This window comes from Elaeis guineensis, chromosome 4, assembly GCF_000442705.2.
Source record: "Elaeis guineensis isolate ETL-2024a chromosome 4, EG11, whole genome shotgun sequence".
NCBI classification, from domain to species: Eukaryota; Viridiplantae; Streptophyta; class Magnoliopsida; order Arecales; family Arecaceae; genus Elaeis; species Elaeis guineensis.
Window position 1 is genome coordinate 10,829,344 of NC_025996.2, and position 21,729 is coordinate 10,851,072.

Consider the following 21,729-nt stretch of genomic DNA (forward strand, 5'->3'; position numbering starts at 1 on the left):
CTATGGCATTGGTTTTGTTCATAAGTATTCAATTTGTGATAATGCTTCCATTTTGTACCCACGTTAAAAAGCTTATAAGCAACAGATTTTATATTTATTTTGGATTCTCTATAGTGCAACTTTTGCATTGTAATGATTTGCTATAATGGATAGCTGTCATATTATCCATTTCGAAGATAGGCAGCTTTTATTCATTTTTGAAATAGGATGAGATACCATTAGTGTGATGCACGGTGCGTCACAATGATAAAGGAGAGCTACTTTCGAGATAGATGACGTGGCAGCTATACATGATGGTACAAAATTGTGGTACAAAAGCCTCACCATAGAGAATCTTGGAACTTTTTTATTCATAGCCTATTGGTTTAATGATTGTTGGTGTAAATCTCGCCTTGCCAAAAGCTACTATAGCTATCCAAACACAGATCCTTTGAATGGAGTCCTTTGTCTTAAAGAAATTAGGTTAAATGTATGTCGTCTTGACTTGAGGTTATGGGCTCGCTACAACCTCATCAGAGAAGTTTTTCACTGGGTTATTGTTAGCAGCCTTAATGCTTGGGTTCTGTTTTACATAATCCTATGCAAGACTATCTCTATTTCTCCAACGGCTCCTTAACATATTTGACCATTTCTGCTTCTTTGAAAATAAACATTTAGGCAAGTCAGCTCTGTCATATGAAAGCGCCAACTAACCTACTGCTGAAGTCTCTTTACTGGTTGTACCAAAGAACTATGATCAGATACCATTTTTTACAGGGGTGGGAGGTTTTTGCTAGGGCATCACCAAGTGATGGTCTTCCTTGTTTTGCAGTCTAAAATTGTTTACAAATCTGATCTACTGGAAGAGATCTGTAGAGAGAGAGATCATCACAGGCACATTCTTGTCTGAAGTTTCATTGTTTTAAACTATCGTAATTAATGAGGAATAAACCTCCTAAAGCCATCTGAATGCGGTAAAATTATAATTCTTCTCGGCTTAATTAGCAGTTCATGAAGTAGGGGAACAACTGTTTCATTTGCTGGACTCGCTTGAAACTACTATCTTCTTTTCCAGGGAAAAAAAAAAAAAAAGCCTCTCGGAAACTACAAGCAGTAGTTTAGAGAGAGAAAAGCAGTGCTACTTCTACCGCGTCCGCGTGAACGTAGCTTTCGGCGGTCCGAGCCGCATCATCCACGATGATGAGAATCAACAGAAGATAGACGTGATACAACGTGTGGATCCCCTGCAATTCAAAGTGCAAGATGAAACTAAACCCGCCCCGTCCAACTTGTGCAATTCTCCGCTAACCATCAGTCTCCAGTTGAACTTGCAAGGTTTGTGCTTGCAATACCAATTTGCACTGCATCCTCACCCAGTGATCTAAGCATAGGTAATGAGAAAACGATGGGTAACATGCAAAGAAGGAACGTGCAGTACAGCCAAAGCGCAGAAACCAACTAGTATTTGGTGGGGACAAAAGAACATGCGCTTAACTATGTGCCCAACCACTCCCCAGTAGCCAACTCCGCTCCGTGGGAATCCCCTGCTCCCCGATTCTATAAATAGCCACCCTTAGTCCCATTCCATCCAAGGCAGTGTAGTCCATTGTTAACTCTTAACAAATTCCCTACATGGGTACTACTACTGGACTTGTTAGTGTTGCACTCCTAGTGTTGCTAGGTGTGACCATTTGTTCAGCCACTAGAGCCCTTCTTACTCTAGAGACATTGCCCTATGGCGCCGGCCACGACATTGGTGGCGGCGGAGGTGGTGGTTTCGGGGGTGGAGGTGGCGCTGGAGGAGGCTATGGTGGCGGTAATGGAGTGGGGTGGCAATTTACGCCTCGTTATGGTGCGGTAGGAGACCATGGGGTTGTCACGGGTGGTGGCTATGGTAGTGGTGGTGGAGTTGGTGCCGGCTATGGAGCCGGTGGGGAGCATGGAGGTGGCTATGGTGGCGGTGGCGGGGGCGGCTCTGGTGGTGGGTATGGAGTTGGAGAATATGCTGGTGTAGGTGAGCATGGAGGTGGGTATGGTACTGGTGGAGGAAGTGGCGGCGGTGCTGGCTATGGTGCTGGTGGTGAGCATGGCGGTGGCTATGGAGGTGGTGGAGGAACTGGCGGCGGTGCTGGATATGGTGCTGGTGACGAGCATAGCGGTGGCTATGGAGGTGGTGGTGGAACTGGTGGCGGTGCTGGATATGGTGCTGGTGGCGAGCATGGCGGTGGCTATGGAGGTGGCGGCGGAACCGGTGGCGGCGCTGGCTATGGTGCTGGTGGTGAGAATGGCGGTGGCTATGGAGGTGGCGGCGGAACCGGTGGCGGCTCTGGCTATGGTGCTGGTGGTGAGAATGGCGGTGGCTATGGAGGTGGCGGCGGCACTGGCGGTGGTGCTGGCTATGGTGGTGGTGGCGAGCATGGGGGTGGCTATGGAGGTGGTAGCGGAACTGGTGGCGGTGCTGGCTATGGTGCCGGTGGTGGGCATGGCGGTGGCTATGGAGGTGGCAGCGGCACTGGCGGCGGTGCTGGCTATGGTGCTGGTGGTGAGCATGGGGGTGGCTATGGAGGTGGCAGCGGCACTGGCAGTGGTGCTGGCTCTAGTGCTGGTGGTGCGCATGGCGGTGGCTATGGAGCTGGTGACGGCACCGGTGGCGGTTCTGGCTATGGTGCTGGTGGTGCGCATGGCGGTGGCTATGGAGGTGGTGGCGGAACAGGTGGGGGTGCTGGCTATGGTGCTGGTGGTGAGCATAGCGGTGGCTATGGAGGTGGAGGCGGCAATGGCGGCGGTGCTGGCTATGGTGCCGGTGGTGAGCATGGCGGTGGCTACGGAGGTGGCGGCGGGACTGGCAGCGGAGCTGGCTATGGTGCCGGTGGTGAGCATGGGGGTGGCTATGGAGGTGGTGGAGGAACTGGCGGTGGTGCTGGTGGGGAAGATGGCGGTGGTGCTGGTCGGGAAGATGGCGGCGGTGCTGGTGGTGGTTCTGGTGGCGGTGCTGGTGCGTTCTGGTGGCAGTGCTGGCTACGGTGCTGGTGGAGAGCATGGTGGTGGTTATGGTGGTGGGGGTGGTACTGGGGGTGGTGCCGGTTATGGTGCCGGTGGAGAGCATGGTGCTGGCTATGGAGGTGGTGGTGGTACGGGGGGTGGTGCTGGGTATGGAGCTGGTGGCGAGCATGGTGGTGGCTTTGGAGGTGGTGGTGGTAGTGGTAGCGGCGGTGGCTATGGTGCAGGAGGCGAGCATGGTGGCGGTTACGGTGGTGGTGATGGAAGTGGTGGTGGTGCCGGGTATGGTGCTGGGGAAGAACACGGCGGGGGTTATGGAAGCGGCGGAGGTGGAGGTGCTGGACGTGGAGCCGGCTATGGTGCTGGTGGAGAGCATGACGGTGGATATGGTGGTGGCGGAGGAGCTGGTGGTGGTTCTGGGTTTGGTGGTGCTGGTGGCTACGGAGGCGGCACAGTTGGTGGCGGTGGTGCCGGAGGTGGGTATGGGGGTGGCCACGGAGGCTACGTTCCTTAAGAAGGCCTTTAAAATGAGAAGATATCACTCTGTCATCTACTTATGATTACTAGATACTAATAAGTTTTGGCTGTTGGGTGGGTTTAAAGCTTAATTTAGAACGTTCTGATACCTATTTAGGTTTGAAATGAAGTCCGATGTACTGATCTTTACATGCAACTGTCAGCTCTTATTGGTAGCAAAAAGAGCTCTTATCAATAGTAAGAATGCAATGATGGTTTGCTCCAATGAAAAGAAAGTTCAAGTGCACCATCTGCTACCTAAACATTCAAAGCAATTTTGCCATGGAATAGGTTCAGGGAAATTCTTACACCCTACTTATGTGGCATATTCACGATCGATATCAGATTCTCGTTTCATTTTAAACCAAACTTAGAGTCAAGCAATAAAAAATTACTAGGTTTTCGAGTTGGAAGAACATGCAAGTAATTAACCTCTGTGTTCCAAGAGTGCCCATCGTCAAGTAATCCAGACTTTATTTATTTATTTGGGAAACGTTTGTCTAAGAATCCATGAAATTTTGCTAAATTTTCTTGCCCAGAAACACAATGGTGGGGATCAGAATTGCACTGGTTGTCGACCAGCAACCTCAACAGTCTGGCGGTGGATGCCAACATGACGCTTCGAACGCGTGCAACCAGAGCAAAATTTCTGGGTTGCCATCAACCTTCGCGTCGTCGAAGTTTTGCAGCGCCAAGGTGAACCATCGGCTTATGATTTCTAGTTTGCTCTAGCAAAACGGTGCAGTTTTACCGGGAAGAAAACACCCCGCTGGTTAGGTCTCTAATGCGGCCCGTACTTGTAATGCATACTTTGAGACTCGTGCTCAAGTGCCATCTCGCATGGCGCATTGCATGTGGTCCGCCATGTAATTTACTCTAGGGTTCCATAGGGATATATCAAGTAATTTGATTCCTAAAAGTTATTTATCTAAAAATAATAATCATCCAAAAATATAAATTTTATCATATTTGATTGATGAAAAATTATTTTAAAAAATAATATCTAAAAAAGATTATTATGTTTGAGTGTGTTTGGATGGTGGAATACGAGTGAAATAAATCCAATATTCCATCTTATTCAATGCAAACACTTTAGGTTGAGAAATTATTTATAATTTAGGAGGCCGACATAAGAAATTCAAGAGGGCTGTCTAAGTGGAGTAAATATTCGTTGCAACGGTGATACCATGATAAATTTGTAACAAATCAATCAAAAATCAGAAATTGGTAGGGTGTGGGGTATCATCATGAGAATCGATAAAATATACGGCAATATTTCATCTCTTCAACAAGTTTAATAATAAGCATAATGGCCCTATTGTTCCCATGGAGAGAAAATTCTATTTTGCCATTTTTGAGGTACTAATCAATACCATTTTGTTTGAGATAAATTGTATTGATAATGGCCCTTTAATCAATTTTTTCATTCATTTTTTCCACGATAATTAGTTGGATATGTACATATTGCTGGAAAAGCCAAATGGTTAATAGGTCAAGTTTGATGAAATACAAACATTCTAATTGAATTGTGATAAATTTGATATGGTATTACTGTTGCAATGAAGTTTTTTCCATCTAAGTGTCATTCCTCTGCTTTTAATTGACGGACTTACCTCTAGATTACCATTCTACCACTCTTTCCTTTAATAATAATTCCTAATAATGCAATGATGGTTTGCGCTTGTTTTCAATTTATGCATTCTCATGCATGTTGCTCAATAATTGGATTAATTCACCAGCTTAGCGGTGGATCCCATCCCATCTGTCACCATATCCTTTTAGATACTTTCTGGCCTTCAACAATTGGTTTGTTCACAAAAAAAGGTCGGCACAGTACAGATTTGAGTTCTTTTTTTAGTTAATATAAAAAAAAATTTATTTACTTAAATACTCTTATTTTTAACTTATTTATCAGAATGATGCAAAATCGGTAAATTGCCATTTTGAATGGCATTTTATCATGGCCATGTCACCCCCTATTTTCCACGTAGACCGCGTAAAAAAAAATAAAAAAATACCAAAAATTATGGCATTTTTAAAAAAGCCATATTTTTTGGCATTTTTTCTCCCCAAAAAAAATGATAAAAAATGGGAAAAAATAAAACAAAATTAAATTTATAATAAAATAAAAATTTTAATTTTGATAAAAATAAAAATTATCATTTAAAATTAGTATCTCCATTTCAAATTATCTTTTCAAAAAATATCTGAAAAAAATTGGTGTAAAAAAAATAAAAAATACCATTAAAAAAAATCAAAAAAAAATAGAAATTATAATTCTAAAATTATTTAATAATTAATTTTTTATAAAAATATCTCAAAAAAGATCTTAAAAAGTAGCATAAAATAAAAAATTCCATAAAATTAATTAAAAAATTAATTTTATTTAAAAAATATCATTAAAGAAGAAAAAAAATGAGAAAAATTTAGAAAAAAATAAAAATTATAATTTTGAATGAATTTTAAAAAATTAAAATTCTAATTCTAATTCTAATAAAAAAGATTATTTTAGATTATTTTGTCCATTTAAAATTAATTTTTTTTAAAAGTATATAAAAAAACTTAAAAAATAAAAAAAAATAAACAATACCATAAAAAAATGAGAAAGAAATGAGAAATAATTTAAAATTAAAATTTTAAGTTTTAAAAAATTAAAATTTTAATTTTAATTCAAATAAAAATCATCATTTCAAATTAGTTTTCCCATTTCAAATTAATTTTTTTAAAAAAAGATGTACAAAAAAATAAAAAATTAAAAAAATATAAGTGCCATAAAGAAGTCAAAAATTTAAAAAAAATAAAAAAATAAAAATTATAATTTTAAACTTAAAAAAATAAAAATTTTAATTTTAATTAAAATAAAAGACATCATTTCAAATTACTTTCTCCATTTCAAATTAATTTTTTTAAAAAATATTCCAAACAAATAAAAAAAATCTCAAAAAAAATTCATAAAAATATAAAAAATGGTAAAAATGAGAAAAAAATAAAAATTATAATTTTAAGTTATAAAAAAATTAAAATTTTAATTTGAATTTAAAAAAAATAAAAGAAAAAAATGCCATACGAAAAGTAAAAAAAAAAAGAAAAAATGTGAAAAGAATAAAAATTGTAAATTAAAATTTAAGAAAAATTAAAATTTTAAATTTAATGAAAATAAAAAATTTCATTTGTAATTCTAATTTGAAAATAAAAATAAAAATTTTAAATTTAAAAATTTAAAAATTATAATTATAATTCAAATAAAAATGATAAAAAAATAAAATTTATAATTAGTACTTAAAAAAATTGTAATTTTAATTCAAATAAAAAATTATCATTTTAAATTATTATGCCCATTTTAAATTAATTTTATTTATTAAAAAATCACATAAAAATAAGTAAAGAAAAATTTAAAAAATTTAAAAAAACTATAAAAAAAAGAAAAAAAAAATATTGGATGAAAACGCCAAAGGGAATGGCGTTTTTGAAAACACCATTTCCTTTGATATTTTTCAAGCTTAAATTAAAAAAAAAAAAAAAACCTCCGCTCTCTCCTTCTTCTCCCTCTTCTCCGGCTATCTCCTGCGTTTTCTCCTTTTCGACGGCACGGTGGCGACTTCCCGATGGCAATGAGCTCCCTTCTCTCTCTTTCCTCTTCCTCTCTCTCTTTCCCTCTTCCTCTCTCTCCCCCTCTTTTGTCTTGGCCGCCGACGACAGAGGGCCGGCGGCGGCCCTAGCGGCGAGCCCCGACCCTCTCCTTCCCTTGGCTGGCCCCCTCCTCTCCCTCTTCCTCTCTCTCTCCCTCTTTTTCCTTGGCCGTCGGCGACAGAGGGCCGGTGGCGGGCCGGCGCGCCCCAACGGCGGCGAGCCCTGGCCCTCCCCTTCCCTTGGCCAGCCCCCTCCTCTCCCTCTTCCTCTCTCTCTCCCTCTTTTTCCTTGGCCGCCAGCGACAGACGGCCGGCGACGTGCCCTAGCGACGGGCCCCGGCCCTCCCCTTCCCTTGGCCGGCCCCCTCCTCTCCCTCTTCCTCTCTCTCTCTCCCTCTTTTTCCTTGGCCGTCGGTGACAGACGGCCGGTGGCGGGCCGGCGCGCCTCGACGGCGGCCCCAGTGGTGGCCCCACGCGGCGGCCCCTCGCGGCGGGCCCCGGCCCTCCCCTTCCCTTGGCCGACCCCCTCATCTCCCTCTTCCTCTCTCTCTCCCTCTTTTTCCTTGGCCGCCGGCGACAGACGGCCGGCGGCGGGTGGCGGGCCCCGACAGCCGACGGCTCTCCGCGGCAGACCTCGATGGCCCCCCAGCGATGGGCTGCGGCGGGCCCCTGCGGCATTAATGATCAATTTCAATATATATTGTCATACAGAAAAGCATGGTGTGGAAAGCAGAAGGCGTTGGTTGATATCCATTTTAGCCTGTAAGTTTCACAGCCTTGTCCTTTAAAAGATGTCTCATATAAGAAGGATGATTCTCTTTTATATAAGTCAGAATCTCTTTTGACTCACAATCAATATGAGACTAATGAAGTCTTCTACTCTACACCACAATAGTCATAATCTAGCTGGTCTCCATAAAAGGTTTTTGATTAATTTCAACAGTACACCTTGATATAAAAGTTAGGTGTCATGGCCACCGACGCGCTAAGAACCACATGCTTGCTTTTCCTAAGTGCTACCGTGAGTGCACGCGAGGTGACGAGGATAGTTTCCTCGAACGTCTGGTTGCCGGCACATCAATATCTCGCAATTTTCAACGTTCCTTTTATTTTGATGCAAAATGTTTGCTTTTAACCCCACAATGCGTACCTTCATATCCAGAGCTCGAAAGATTTCTAAGTGGGCCGGTGGGCTGGTTATGGATGTCTCTCTCTTGCTGTGGGGCCAACCCATGTGGTTATGTTCGGAATGCAGTTCTACGAGTGCCAACTACAGCCATTGTGCTGCAATATTGCCTGCATTGGTACGTAGAGAAGAAGACTGTGTTGGATGTTTTAAAGTGGGTCGCAAAAGGTATAGATGACGAGACGGAACAGTGAAGCTCCTTGGAAAAGAAATTTATACTTGTGCTTATTGATAGTGAAGATTGCTACGTAAAGTAGGAAGAATAAATGAAACAAGAAAAAAAGGGAAAAAATAAGAATATATAATATTTATGTGATTCAATTTATTGGCCTACACCAACAGACAAAGATTCTATATTTCAGTTGGAGATATCATTATTTCCCTTTTGGCTTTTATAATCCTTTTCTTTTCCTAGGTGAGCGTGTATGTGCATGGTTTTGGTCCTTACAAACGAGAAAATATTCGTTGCAATGGTGATACCACGTCACCATTGTAATAAATCAATAAAAAATTATAAATGGGTGAAATACACGAGGATAATGTTGGGTATTATTTACGAAAATCAATATAATATATGACAATCAATGAAATATAAAGATTTTATTGGTTTGTAACAAATTTAACATGATACCACCGTTGCAATGAATATTTTTTCCAAACAAACGGCTCAATGAGATTTGCCCGGAGAAATAAAAAGGCCAGTGACAAGTCTCCACCCAAGTCAAGGGAAACTGTATATTAGATGGGAATTAGCAAGAGGCCTAATTTGGCATCTAACTTTGATTGTTAGCATCACAACTATACTAATAAGCAAACTTGGTGTGCATGATCAGATTAATTATCGCCAGGATTTTGCACATTTGCTTGCCAATTCCTTTTAGTTTTAGATACAAGTGTTAAAGAAGCGTTGGTGCCGTACCATTGCTCAAAATATCCTAGTAACTAATAAGATCTCTTGTATAAGTAACATCACAAGAGTTTAGTAAATCCAAATGAAATAGCATAGCTATGAAATGCTGGATATGTTGACACAAGGTAATAGTGGGAGAGATTTAGTATAGTTGCTGGAATAGTTTAGACTTCTGAATCACTGCCTTGGATTTGATTTCTATGGCATTGGTTTTGTTCATAAGTATTCAATTTGTGATAATGCTTTCATTTTGTACCCATGTTAAAAAGCTTATAAGCAACAGATTTTATGTTTATTTTGGATTCTCTATAGTGCAACTTTTGCATTGTAATGATTTGCTATAATGGATAGCTGTCATATTATCCATTTCGAAGATAGGTAGCTTTTATTCTTTTTTGAAATAGGATGAGATACCATTAGTGTGATGCACGGTGCGTCACAATGATAAAGGAGAGCTATCTTCGAGATGGATGACGTGGCAGCTATACATGATGGTACAAGATTGTGGTACAAAAGCCTCACCATAGAGAATCTTGGAACTTTTTTATTCATAGCCTATTGGTTTAATGATTGTTGGTGTAAATCTTGCCTTGCCAAAAGCTACTATAGCTATCCAAACACAGATCCTTTGAATGGAGTCCTTTGTCTGAAAGAAATTAGGTTAAATGTATGTCGTATTTGTTGGATTATTTTAAACTTATCATTAAATGACTTTGGAAAACTAAAAGACCTCTTGAAAAACTAAAGGGTCTCTTGGAAATCTGAAAGGCCTCCTTGTAAAAAGGAATAGGCTTCTTGATAGATGAAGAATACATAGAATTCTGTAAATGCTTCTTAGTATTCCATGCATGAATTAAATGCTATGGAATATAAAAAGGCATCTAGGCATCTATAAATAGGAAGGTGATTTGTCCATTGTGGTGTGTGAAGCAAGTATTCTTCTTGTCATCTTTCCACCATAAAAAAGAGTGTTTATTATTTTTATTTGAGATTCTTCAATTTTATCATTTGGTATCAGAGCCAGGTCTTGTTGAGAAGACTGATCCTAAGAGAAATGGCTAGTGATGGTGTGCAAATGCAAATCCCAAAGCTTACTAAGGAGAACTTTGGGAATTGGTGTATCCAGATGAAGTCATTGTTTGGCTCACAAGATCTATGGGAGATCGTTAATGATGGCTACATCGAGCCTACACCAGATCAAGAGAGAGGGTACAATCAAAATCAAAAGGAGGCTTTGAGAGTAACAAGGAGGAGAGACAAGAAAGCTTTGTTTCAATTGTATCAAGCCTTGGATGAGGTGACATTTGAAAGAATTGCTGAGGCAACTTCTGCAAAGCAAGCATGGGATACTCTCTCCATCATATTTAGAGGAGAAGAAAAAGTGAAGCGAATTCGACTACAACAACTACGGAGAGAATTTGAAGTCGCCACCATGAAGAAGACGGAGAATATCTTCAACTACTTTTCTCGAATATTGGTTATCGTAAACCAATTGAAGAGGAATGGAGAGAAGATAGATGATGTTCGAGTGGTAGAGAAGATACTTCGGTCTTTGACACCGAGGTTTGAGCATATTGTTGTCGCTATTGAAGAAGCTAATGATGTGGATACTCTATCCATCAATGCGTTGATGGGTAAACTTCAAGTCCATGAACAAAAGAAGCAAAATAAAATTGAAGCAGCTAATACAGAGCAAATACTTCAATCAAAGGTGGAGGCCAAAGATCAAAAAGGAAAGGATCAAGGGCAATCTCAAGCATTTCGAGATGCTAGTAGCAACATAAGAGGTGGTGGCAACAACTATCGTGGTCGTGGTCGAGGCCGTAGTCATGGTCGAGGAGGCTACAATGGTGGAAGAGGTCGAACTCCAAATTTCAACAATGGAAGAGGTGGTAGAAGAGGTGAACATGGTCGAGGTAGAAGATTAAATGGAGGTCGTGACCAAGCAAGATCCAATGTTCAATGCTATAATTGCCACAAATATGGGCATTATAGCTATGAGTGTTGGAACAATGAGCAAAGCAACTACTCCGAATCCAAAAACCAAGAAGAAGAGCCAACTCTTCTTTTGGCATGCCAACAAAATGGAGACTTGAAGAATGTGTGGTTTCTTGACTCAGGAGCCACAAACCACATGTGTGGAAGAAAAGACCTATTCGTGGAGTTGCAAGAAGGGGTGCATGGTGATGTGAAGTTTGGGGATTTCTCTAAAGTTTCCGTCAAAGGAAGAGGCAAGATCATGATTCAACAAAAGAATGGTACGTCTGATTTTATTTCCAATGTATATTATGTGCCAGACTTGAAGAGTAATATTCTAAGTATTGGCCAACTTTTGGAGAAGGGTTATATAATTCATATGAAAGGGTCATCACTAACCTTAAGAGATTGGAATGGGAAGCTGATTGCTTGTGTCCAGATGGCGAAGAACAGGATGTTTCCTCTTCTCTTGAAGACAGATTCTCAAAATTGCTTGCAAGTGGATATCAAGAACCCTTCTTGGCTTTGGCATCTCAGGCTTGGACATTTAAATTTTGGAAGTTTGAAATTGCTATCTAAAGATGGTATGGTGAAAGGTCTTCCGCATATATATTATCCAAATGAAGTTTGTGAAAAGTGCACACTAGCAAAGCATACAAAAGCTCCCTTCAAAGGTGGAAAGTCTTGGAAAGTAATGAGACCATTGCAGTTGGTGCATACTGATATATGCGGCCCTCTTCCAGAATCTCATGGTGGTAACAAATATTTTATAACATTTGTTGATGATTTTAGTAGAATGTTGTGGGTTTATTTTCTTAAAGAAAGTCGGCTGCACTCTCTACATTTAAAAATTTTAAATCTTTAGTTGAAAAAGAATGTAACTATAAAGTACAAATTTTGAGATCCGATAGAGGCGGAGAATACATGTCAAATGCTTTCAGGAACTATTGTGATGAAGAAGGAGTTCGACATCAATTCACTGCTCCGTACTCTCCACAACAAAATGGAGTAGCCGAAAGGAAGAATCGGACCATCCTTGACATGACAAGAAGTATGTTGAAAGAGAAGAACCTTCCCGAGCAATTTTGGGCTGAAGCGGTGGCATGTGCAGCCTATCTCATCAACCGAAGTCCGACAAAGTTCATCAAAGAATGACACCAAAGGAAGCTTGGAGTGGCTACAAGCCAGGAGTGAGCCACTTGAAGATTTTTGGGAGCATTGCTTATGCCCAAGTGCCACAAGAGAAGAGAAAAAAGCTTGATAATCGAAGCCAAAAGTGCATCTTCATAGGATACAGTGAGCAATCCAAAGCCTACAAGTTGTATGATCCAACGACAAATAAGGTAATCATCAGTCGAGATGTGGTCTTCAAGGAAGATGATGTATGGGATTGGAGTGGCACAGATTCTCATACCAAATATGTACCACTTCATAATGAAGCTGAGGAGAACATAGAAGTGGAGGCTGTCCAACCAATATTATCACCAGCAAGATCATCTCCACCACCACAAGCTACACCGGCTTCTTCAAGTCATTCTATATCAACAAGAAGTCATGGAAGAAAATTTAGAAGTCTTAATGATCTTTATGATGAAACAGAAGCAGTTGAACAAGTTGATTTATATTGTTTATTTGCTGATGTTGAATCTCTAACATTTGATGAAGCAGTGCAGAAAGCTGAATGGAGAAAGGCAATGAAGGAGGAGATCCATGCCCTAGAGAAAAATAATACGTGGGAGTTAACTACACTTCCGAAAGGACAAAAGGCGATAGACGTTAAGTGGGTGTACAAAGTGAAGCACACTGCTAATGGAGAAGTAGAAAGATACAAAGCTCGTCTTGTTGCCAAAGGCTACAAGCAAAAGAAGGGATTCGACTATGATGAAGTCTTTGCACCAGTTGCTCGACTTGACACCGTGAAGCTTATCTTCTCACTTGCATCTCATCACAAGTGGAAGATGTACCATATGGATGTGAAGTCAGCATTTCTCAATGGCTACCTTGAAGAAGAAGTTTATATTGAGCAACCGGAGGGTTATATCCTTAAAGGCATGGAAGATAAAGTGTATAAGTTACGAAAAGCTTTGTATGGGTTGAAGCAAGCACCCCGAGCATGGAATACACGGATCGATCATTATCTCCAGGGATACGGCTTTGTCAAGTGCCCCATGAATATGCCACCTATGTGAAGAAAAAAAGAGATGATATTTTGATAATATGTTTATATGTAGATGACCTTCTTGTGACAGGTAGCAGCAAGGAAATGATTTATGAATTCAAAGCAGCTATGAGCAAGGAGTTCGAAATGACGGGTGGAGACTTGATGTCCTATTTTCTTGGCATCGAGGTAAAGCACAGAGAAGATGGCATCTTCATTTCTCAAGGGAGATATGCAAGAAACATTCTAAAAAAATTCAAAATGGAGAGTTGTAAGGAAGTAAACACCCCGGTGGCTTATGGAGAAAAACTTAATAAAGAAGGAGAAGGCAAGGAGGTGAACTCGACTCTCTTCAAAAGTCTTGTTGAAGTCTTCGCTATCTCACTATAAGTCGGCCCGATATTGTTTATGGAGTTGGTTTGATTAGTAGATATATGGAGCATCCAAAGGAGTCACATTGGATGGCGGCAAAGAGGATTCTTAGATATCTTAAAGGAACTCTTGATCATGGTATGTTTTATGCTCATTCCAATGATGCAAGTTTAATTGGTTTTTCTGATAGTGATTGGGGTGGAGATCTTGATGAACGGAAGAGCACTTCCGGTTATGTTTTTTATTTTGGTGCTAATGCTTTCTCTTGGAGCTCAAAGAAGCAATCTATTGTGGCACTATCTACATGTGAGGCGGAGTATGTTGCAGCGGCATCATGTGTATGTGAGGCTATATGGTTGCGAAATTTGCTAGAAGAATTGGGTCATCCACAAAAAGAGCCTATAAAGATCAATGTTGATAACAAATCTGCTATTGAGCTAGCCAAGAATCCAGTCCAACATAGAAGAAGCAAACATATCGACACTAGATTCCATTTTCTTCGTGATCAAGTCAAAAAAAGAATTGTGGAGGTTGTGTATTGCAAATCAAAGGAACAAGTTGCTGATATATTCACAAAATCACTCAAAAGTGAAGACTATCAAAGGCTGAAGAAGATGCTTGGAGTCATAGCACCAAGATGAACAAGTTTAAGGGGGGAATTGTTGGATTATTTTAAACTTATCATTAAATGACTTTGGAAAACTAAAAGACCTCTTGGAAAACTAAAGGGTCTCTTGGAAATCTGAAAGGCCTCCTTGTAAAAAGGAATAGGCTTCTTGATAGATGAAGAATACATAGAATTCTGTAAATGCTTCTTAGTATTCCATGCATGAATTAAATGCTATGGAATATAAAAAGGCATCTAGGCATCTATAAATAGGAAGGTGATTTGTCCATTGTGGTGTGTGAAGCAAGTATTCTTCTTGTCATCTTTTCACCATAAGAAAAGAGTGTTTATTATTTTTATTTGAGATTCTTCAATTTTATCAGTATTGACTTTAGGTTATGGGCTCGCTACAACCTCATCAGAGAAGTTTTTCACTGGGTTATTGTTAGCAGCCTTAATGCTTGGGTTCTGTTTTACATAATCCTATGCAAGACTATCTCTATTTCTCCAACGGCTCCTTAACATATTTGACCATTTCTGCTTCTTTGAAAATAAACATTTAGGCAAGTCAGCTCTGTCATATGAAAGCGCCAACTAACCTACTGCTGAAGTCTCTTTACTGGTTGTACCAAAGAACTATGATCAGATACCATTTTTTACAGGGGTGGGAGGTTTTTGCTAGGGCATCACCAAGTGATGGTCTTCCTTGTTTTGCAGTCTAAAATTGTTTACAAATCTGATCTACTGGAAGAGATCTGTAGAGAGAGAGATCATCACAGGCACATTCTTGTCTGAAGTTTCGTTGTTTTAAACTATCGTAATTAATGAGGAATAAACCTCCTAAAGCCATCTGAATGCGGTAAAATTATAATTCTTCTCGGCTTAATTAGCAGTTCATGAAGTAGGGGAACAACTGTTTCATTTGCTGGACTCGCTTGAAACTACTATCTTCTTTTCCAGGGAAAAAAAAAAAAAAAGCCTCTCGGAAACTACAAGCAGTAGTTTAGAGAGAGAAAAGCAGTGCTACTTCTACCGCGTCCGCGTGAACGTAGCTTTCGGCGGTCCGAGCCGCATCATCCACGATGATGAGAATCAACAGAAGATAGACGTGATACAACGTGTGGATCCCCTGCAATTCAAAGTGCAAGATGAAACTAAACCCGCCCCGTCCAACTTGTGCAATTCTCTGCTAACCATCAGTCTCCAGTTGAACTTGCAAGGTTTGTGCTTGCAATACCAATTTGCACTGCATCCTCACCCAGTGATCTAAGCATAGGTAATGAGAAAACGATGGGTAACATGCAAAGAAGGAACGTGCAGTACAGCCAAGGCGCAGAAACCAACTAGTATTTGGTGGCGACAAAAGAACATGCGCTTAACTATGTGCCCAACCACTCCCCACTAGCCAACTCCGCTCCGTGGGAATCCCCTGCTCCCCGATTCTATAAATAGCCACCCTTAGTCCCATTCCATCCAAGGCAGTGTAGTCCATTGTTAACTCTCAACAAATTCCCTACATGGGTACTACTACTGGACTTGTTAGTGTTGCACTCCTAGTGTTGCTAGGTGTGACCATTTGTTCAGCCACTAGAGCCCTTCTTACTATAGAGACATTGCCCTATGGCACCGGCCATGGCATTGGTGGCGGCGGAGGTGGTGGTTTCAGGGGTGGAGGCCAGTGGCGCTGGAGGAGGCTATGGTGGCGGTAATGGAGTGGGGTGGCAATTTACGCCTCGTTATGGTGCGGTAGGGGACCATGGGGTTGTCACGGGTGGTGGCTATGGTAGTGGTGGTGGAGTTGGTGCCGGTTATGGAGCCGGTGGGGAGCATGGAGGTGGCTATGGTGGCGGGGGCGGCTCTGGGGGTGGGTATGGAGTTGGAGAATATGCTGGTGTAGGTGAGCATGGAGGTGGGTATGGTACTGGTGGAGGAAGTGGCGGCGGTGCTGGTGGTGAGCATAGTGGTGGCTATGGAGGTGGTGGCGGAACTGGCGGCGGTGCTGGATATGGTGCTGGTGACGAGCATAGCGGTGGCTTGGAGGTGGTGGTGGAACTGGTGGCGGTGCTGGTGGCGAGCATGGTGGTGGCTATGGAGGTGGCGGCGGAACCGGTGGCGGCGCTGGCTATGGTGCTGGTGGTGAGAATGGCGGTGGCTATGGAGGTGGCGGCGGCACTGGCGGTGGTGCTGGCTATGGTGACGGTGGCGAGCATGGCGGTGGCTATGGAGGTGGTAGCAGAACTGGTGGCGGTGCTGGCTATGGTGCCGGTGGTGGGCATGGCGGTGCCTATGGAGGTGGCGGCGGCACTGGCGGCGGTGCTGGCTCTAGTGCTGGTGGTGCGCATGGCGGTGGCTGTGGTGCGCATGGCGGTGGCTATGGAGGTGGCTATGGAGGTGGTGATGGCACCGGTGGCGGTTCTGGCTATGGTGCTGGTGGTGCGCATGGTGGTGGCTATAGAGGTGGTGGCAGAACAGGTGGGGGTGCTAGCTATGGTGCTGGTGGTGAGCATGGCGGTGGCTATGGAGGTGGAGGCGGCAATGGCGGTGGTGCTGGCTATGGTGCCGGTGGTGAGCATGGCGGTGGCTACGGAGGTGGCGGCGGGATTGGCAGTGGTGCTGGCTATGGTGCCGGTGGTGAGCATGGGGGTGGCTATGGAGGTGGTGGAGGAACTGGCGGTGGTGCTTGTGGGAAAGATGGCGGCGGTGCTGGTGGTGGTTCTGGTGGCGGTGCTGGTGGTGGTTCTGGTGGCAGTGCTGGCTACGGTGCTAGTGGAGAGCATGGTGGTGGTTATGGTGGTGGGGGTGGTACTGGGGGTGGTGCCGGTTATGGTGCCGGTAGAGAGCATGGTGCTGGCTACGGAGGTGGTGGTGGTATGGGGGGTGGTGCTAGGTATGGAGCTGGTGGTGAGCATGGTGGTGGCTTTGGAGGTGGTGGTGGTAGTGGTAGCGGCGGTGGCTATGGTGCAGGAGGCGAGCATGGTGGCGGTTACGGTGGTGGTGATGGAAGTGGTGGTGGTGCCGGGTATGGTGCTGGGGAAGAACATGGCGGGGCTTATGGAAGCGGCGGAGGCAGAGGTGCTGGACGTGGAGCTGGCTATGGTGCTGGTGGAGAGCATGGCGGTGGATATGGTGGTGGCAGAGGAGCTGGTGGTGGTTCTGGGTTTGGTGGTGTTGGTGGCTACGGAGGCGGCACAGTTGGTGGCGGTGGTGCCGGAGGTGGGTATGGGGGTGGCCACGGAGGCTACGCTCCTTAAGAAGGCCTTTAAAATGAGAAGATATCACTCTGTCATCTACTTATGATTACTAGATACTAATAAGTTTTGGCTGTTGGGTGGGTTTAAAGCTTAATTTAGAACGTTCTGATACCTATTTAGGTTTGAAATGAAGTCCGATGTACTGATCTTTACATGCAACTGTCAGCTCTTATTGGTAGCAAAAAGAGCTCTTATCAATAGTAAGAATGCAATGATGGTTTGCTCCAATGAAAAGAAAGTTTAAGTGCACCATCTGCTACCTAAACATTCAAAGCAATTTTGCCATGGAATAGGTTCAGGGAAATTCTTACACCCTACTTATGTGGCATATTCACGATCGATATCAGATTCTCGTTTCATTTTAAACCAAACTTAGAGTCAAGCAATAAAAAATTACTAGGTTTTCGAGTTGGAAGAACATGCAAGTAATTAACCTCTGTGTTCCAAGAGCGCCCATCGTCAAGTAATCCAGACTTTATTTATTTATTTGGGAAACGTTTGTCTAAGAATCCATGAAATTTTGCTAAATTTTCTTGCCCAGAAACACAATGGTGGGGACCAGAATTGCACTGGTTGTTGACCAGCAACCTCAACAGTCTGGCGATGGATGCCAACATGACGCTTCGAACGCGTGCACCCAGAGCAAAATTTCTGGGTTGCCATCAGCCTTCGCGTAGTCGAAGTTTTGCAGCGCCAAGGTGAACCATCGGCTTATGATTTCTAGTTTGCTCTAGCAAAACGGTGCAGTTTTACCGGGAAGAAAACCCCCCGCTGGTTAGGCCTCTAATGCGGCCCGTACTTGTAATGCATACTTTGAGACTCGTGCTCAAGTGTCATCTACCATGGCGCATTGCATGTGGTCCGCCATGTAATTTACTCTAGGGTTCCATAGGGATATATCAAGTAATTTGATTCCTAAAAGTTATTTATCTAAAAATAATAATCATCCAAAAATATAAATTTTATCATATTTGATTGATGAAAAATTATTTTAAAAAATAATATCTAAAAAAGATTATTATGTTTGAGTGTGTTTGGATGGTGGAATACGAGTGAAATAAATCCAATATTCCATCTTATTCAATGCAAACACTATAGGTTGAGAAATTGTTTATAATTTAGGAGGCCGACATAAGAAATTCCAAGAGGGCTGTCTAAGTGGAGTAAATATTCGTTGCAATGGTGATATCCTGATAAACTTGTAACAAATCAATCAAAAATCAGAAACTGGTGGGTAGTGTGGGGTATCATCATGAGAATCGATAAAATATATAGCAATATTTCATCTCTTCAACAAGTTGAATAATAAGCATAACGGCCCTATTGTTCCGATGGAGAGAAAATTCTATTTCGCCATTTTTGAGGTACTAATCTAGATCATTTTGTTTGAGATAATTGTATTGATAATGGCCCTTTAATCAGTTTTTTCATTCATTTTTTCCATGATAATTAGTTAGATATGTACATATTGCTGGAAAAGCCAAATGGTTAATAGGTCAAGTTTGATGAAATACAAATATTCTAATTGAATTGTGATAAATTTGATATGGTATTACTGTTGCAATGAAATTTTTTCCATCTAAGTGTCATTCCTCTGCTTTTAATTGACGGACTTACCTCTAGATTACCATTCTACCACTCTTTCCTTTAATAATAATTCCTAATAATGCAATGATGGTTTGCGCTTGTTTTCAATTTATGCATTCTCATGCATGTTGCTCAATAATTGGACTAATTCACTAGCTTAGCGATGGATCCCATCCCATCTATCACCATATCCTTTCAGATACTTTCTGGCCTTCAACAACTGGTTTGTTCACAAAAAAAGATCGACACCTTGCAGATTTAAGTCCTTTTTCTAATTAATATAAAGAAACTTATTTATCTAAATAATTTTATTTTTAATTTATTTACCAGAATGATGTAAAATTGATAAAACACCATTTTGAATGGCATTTTATCATGACCATGTCACCCCCTATTTTCCACGTAGACCACGTAAAAAAAAAATCAAAAAATATGACATTTTTTAAAATACCATATTTTTTGATATTTTCCCCCCAAAAAAATAAAAAAAATGATAAAAAGGGAAAAAATAAAAAAAATAAATTTATAAAAAAATAAAAATTTTAATTTTGATAAAAATAAAAATTATCATTTAAAATTAGTATCTCCATTTCAAATTATCTTTTTAAAAAAATATCTGAAAAAAATTGATGTAAAAAAAATTAAAAATATCATTAAAAAAGAATCAGAAAGAAATAAAAATTATAATTCTATTAAAAATTCTTTTTTTATAAAAAATATCTCAAAAAAGATCTTAAAAAATAGCATAAAATAAAAAATACCATAAAATTAATTTTTTTCAAATTAATTTTATTTAAAAAATATCATTAAGGAAGAAAAAAATGAGGAAAAATTGAGAAAAAAATAAAAATTATAATTTTGAATAAATTTTAAAAAATAAAAATTCAAATTCAAATAAAAATAAAAATATAATTTTAAATTATTTTGTCCATTTAAAATTAATTTTTTTAAAAAAATTATCTTAAAAAACTTAAAAAATTAAAAAATAAACAATACCATAAAAAAAGAAAAAATAAGAAAAAAAATTAAAATTAAAATTTTAATTTTAATTCAAATAAAAACCATCATTTCAAATTAGTTTCCCCATTTTAAATTATTTTTTTAAAAAAAAAAGATTTTCAAAAAAATAAAATATTAAAAGTGCCATAAAGAAGTCAAAAATTTAAAAAAATAGAAAAAAATAAAAATTATAATTTTATATTTAAAAAAAATTAATTTTAATTAAAATAAAAGACATCATTTCAAATTACTTTCCCCTTTTCAAATTAATTTTTTTAAAAAATATTCAAAACAAATAAAAAAACCTCAAAAAAATTTCATAAAAATAAGAAAAAATGGTAAAAATGAGAAAAAAAATAAAAATTATAATTTTAAGTTATAAAAAAAATTAAAATTTTAATTTGAATTCAAGAAAAATAACAGAAAAAAATGACATACGAAAAGTTAAAAAAATGAAAAAATATGAAAAAAATAAAAATTATAAATTAAAATTAAAAAAAATTAAAATTTTAACTTTAATGAAAATAAAAAATGTCATTTGTAATTCTAATTTAAAAATAAAAATTATAATTTTTTATTTAAATTTAAAAAATTAAAAATTCTAATTATAATTCAAATAAAAAATGGTAAAAAAATAAAATTTGTAGTTATTACTTAAAAAAATTTGTAACTTTAATTTAAATAAAAAATTATCATTTCAAATTGCTATGCCCATTTTAAATTAATTTTATTTATTAAAAAATCACATAAAAATAAGTAAAGAAAAATTAAAAAAATTAAAAAAATCATAAAAAAAAGAAAAAAAATTGGATGAAAACGTCAAAGGAAATGGCATTTTTTGAAACACCATTTCCTTTGGCATTTTTCAAGCTTAAATTCCAAAAAAATAAACCCCCTCTCTCTCTCTTTCTCTTCCTCTCTCTCTCTCCCTCTTTTGTCTTGGCCGCCGGCGACAGAGGGCCGACGGCGGGCCGACGCACCCCGACGGTGGCCCCGACGATGGGCCCCGGCCCTCCCCTTCCCTTGGCCGGCCCTCTCCTCTCCCTCTTTCTCTCTCTCTCTCCCTTTTCCTCTCTCTCTCCCTCTTTTTCCTTGTCCGCCGGTGATAGAGGGCCGGCAGCGGACCGGCGCACCCCGATGGCTGGCCCCGGCCCTCCCCTTCCCTTGGCCGGCCCCCTCATCTCCCTCTTCCTCTCTCTCTCTCCCTCTTTTTCCTTGGCCGTCTGCGACAGACGGTCGGCGGCGCACCCCGACGGCGGGCCCTGGCCCTCCCCGTCCCTTGGCCGGCCCCCTTTTCTCCCTCTTCCTCTCTCTCTCTCCTTCTTTTTCCTTGGCCGTCGACGACAGACGGCCGGCGGCGGACCGGCATGCCCCGACAGTGGCCCCCCACGGCGGGCCCCGACCCTCCCCTTCCCTTGGCCGGCCCCCATCTCTCCCTCTTCCTCTCTCTCTCCCTCTTTTTTCTTGGCCACCGACGACAGACGGCCGACGGCGGGTGGCGGGCCCCGACGGTGGCCCGACGGCCCCCCGATGATGGGTCGTGGCGGGCCCCTGCGGC

At 40.7% G+C, this 21,729-nt stretch overlaps 1 protein-coding gene across 1 annotated transcript; it reads left to right on the top strand.

Moving 5' to 3' along the window:
* The first annotated feature begins 10,253 nt into the window (after positions 1 to 10,253).
* Positions 10,254 to 12,062, top strand: LOC140857250 (uncharacterized). The gene has a single exon (XM_073256013.1). It carries the CDS (start codon positions 10,275 to 10,277, stop codon positions 12,060 to 12,062), a length of 1,788 nt encoding a protein of 595 aa, XP_073112114.1. The 5' UTR covers positions 10,254 to 10,274.
* Positions 12,063 to 21,729: the final 9,667 nt, after the last annotated feature.

Coding starts and splice junctions, on each gene's coding strand:
- LOC140857250 (XM_073256013.1), top strand. CDS start 10,275: ATGGCTAGTGATGGTGTGCAAATGCAAATCCCAAAGCTTACTAAGGAG.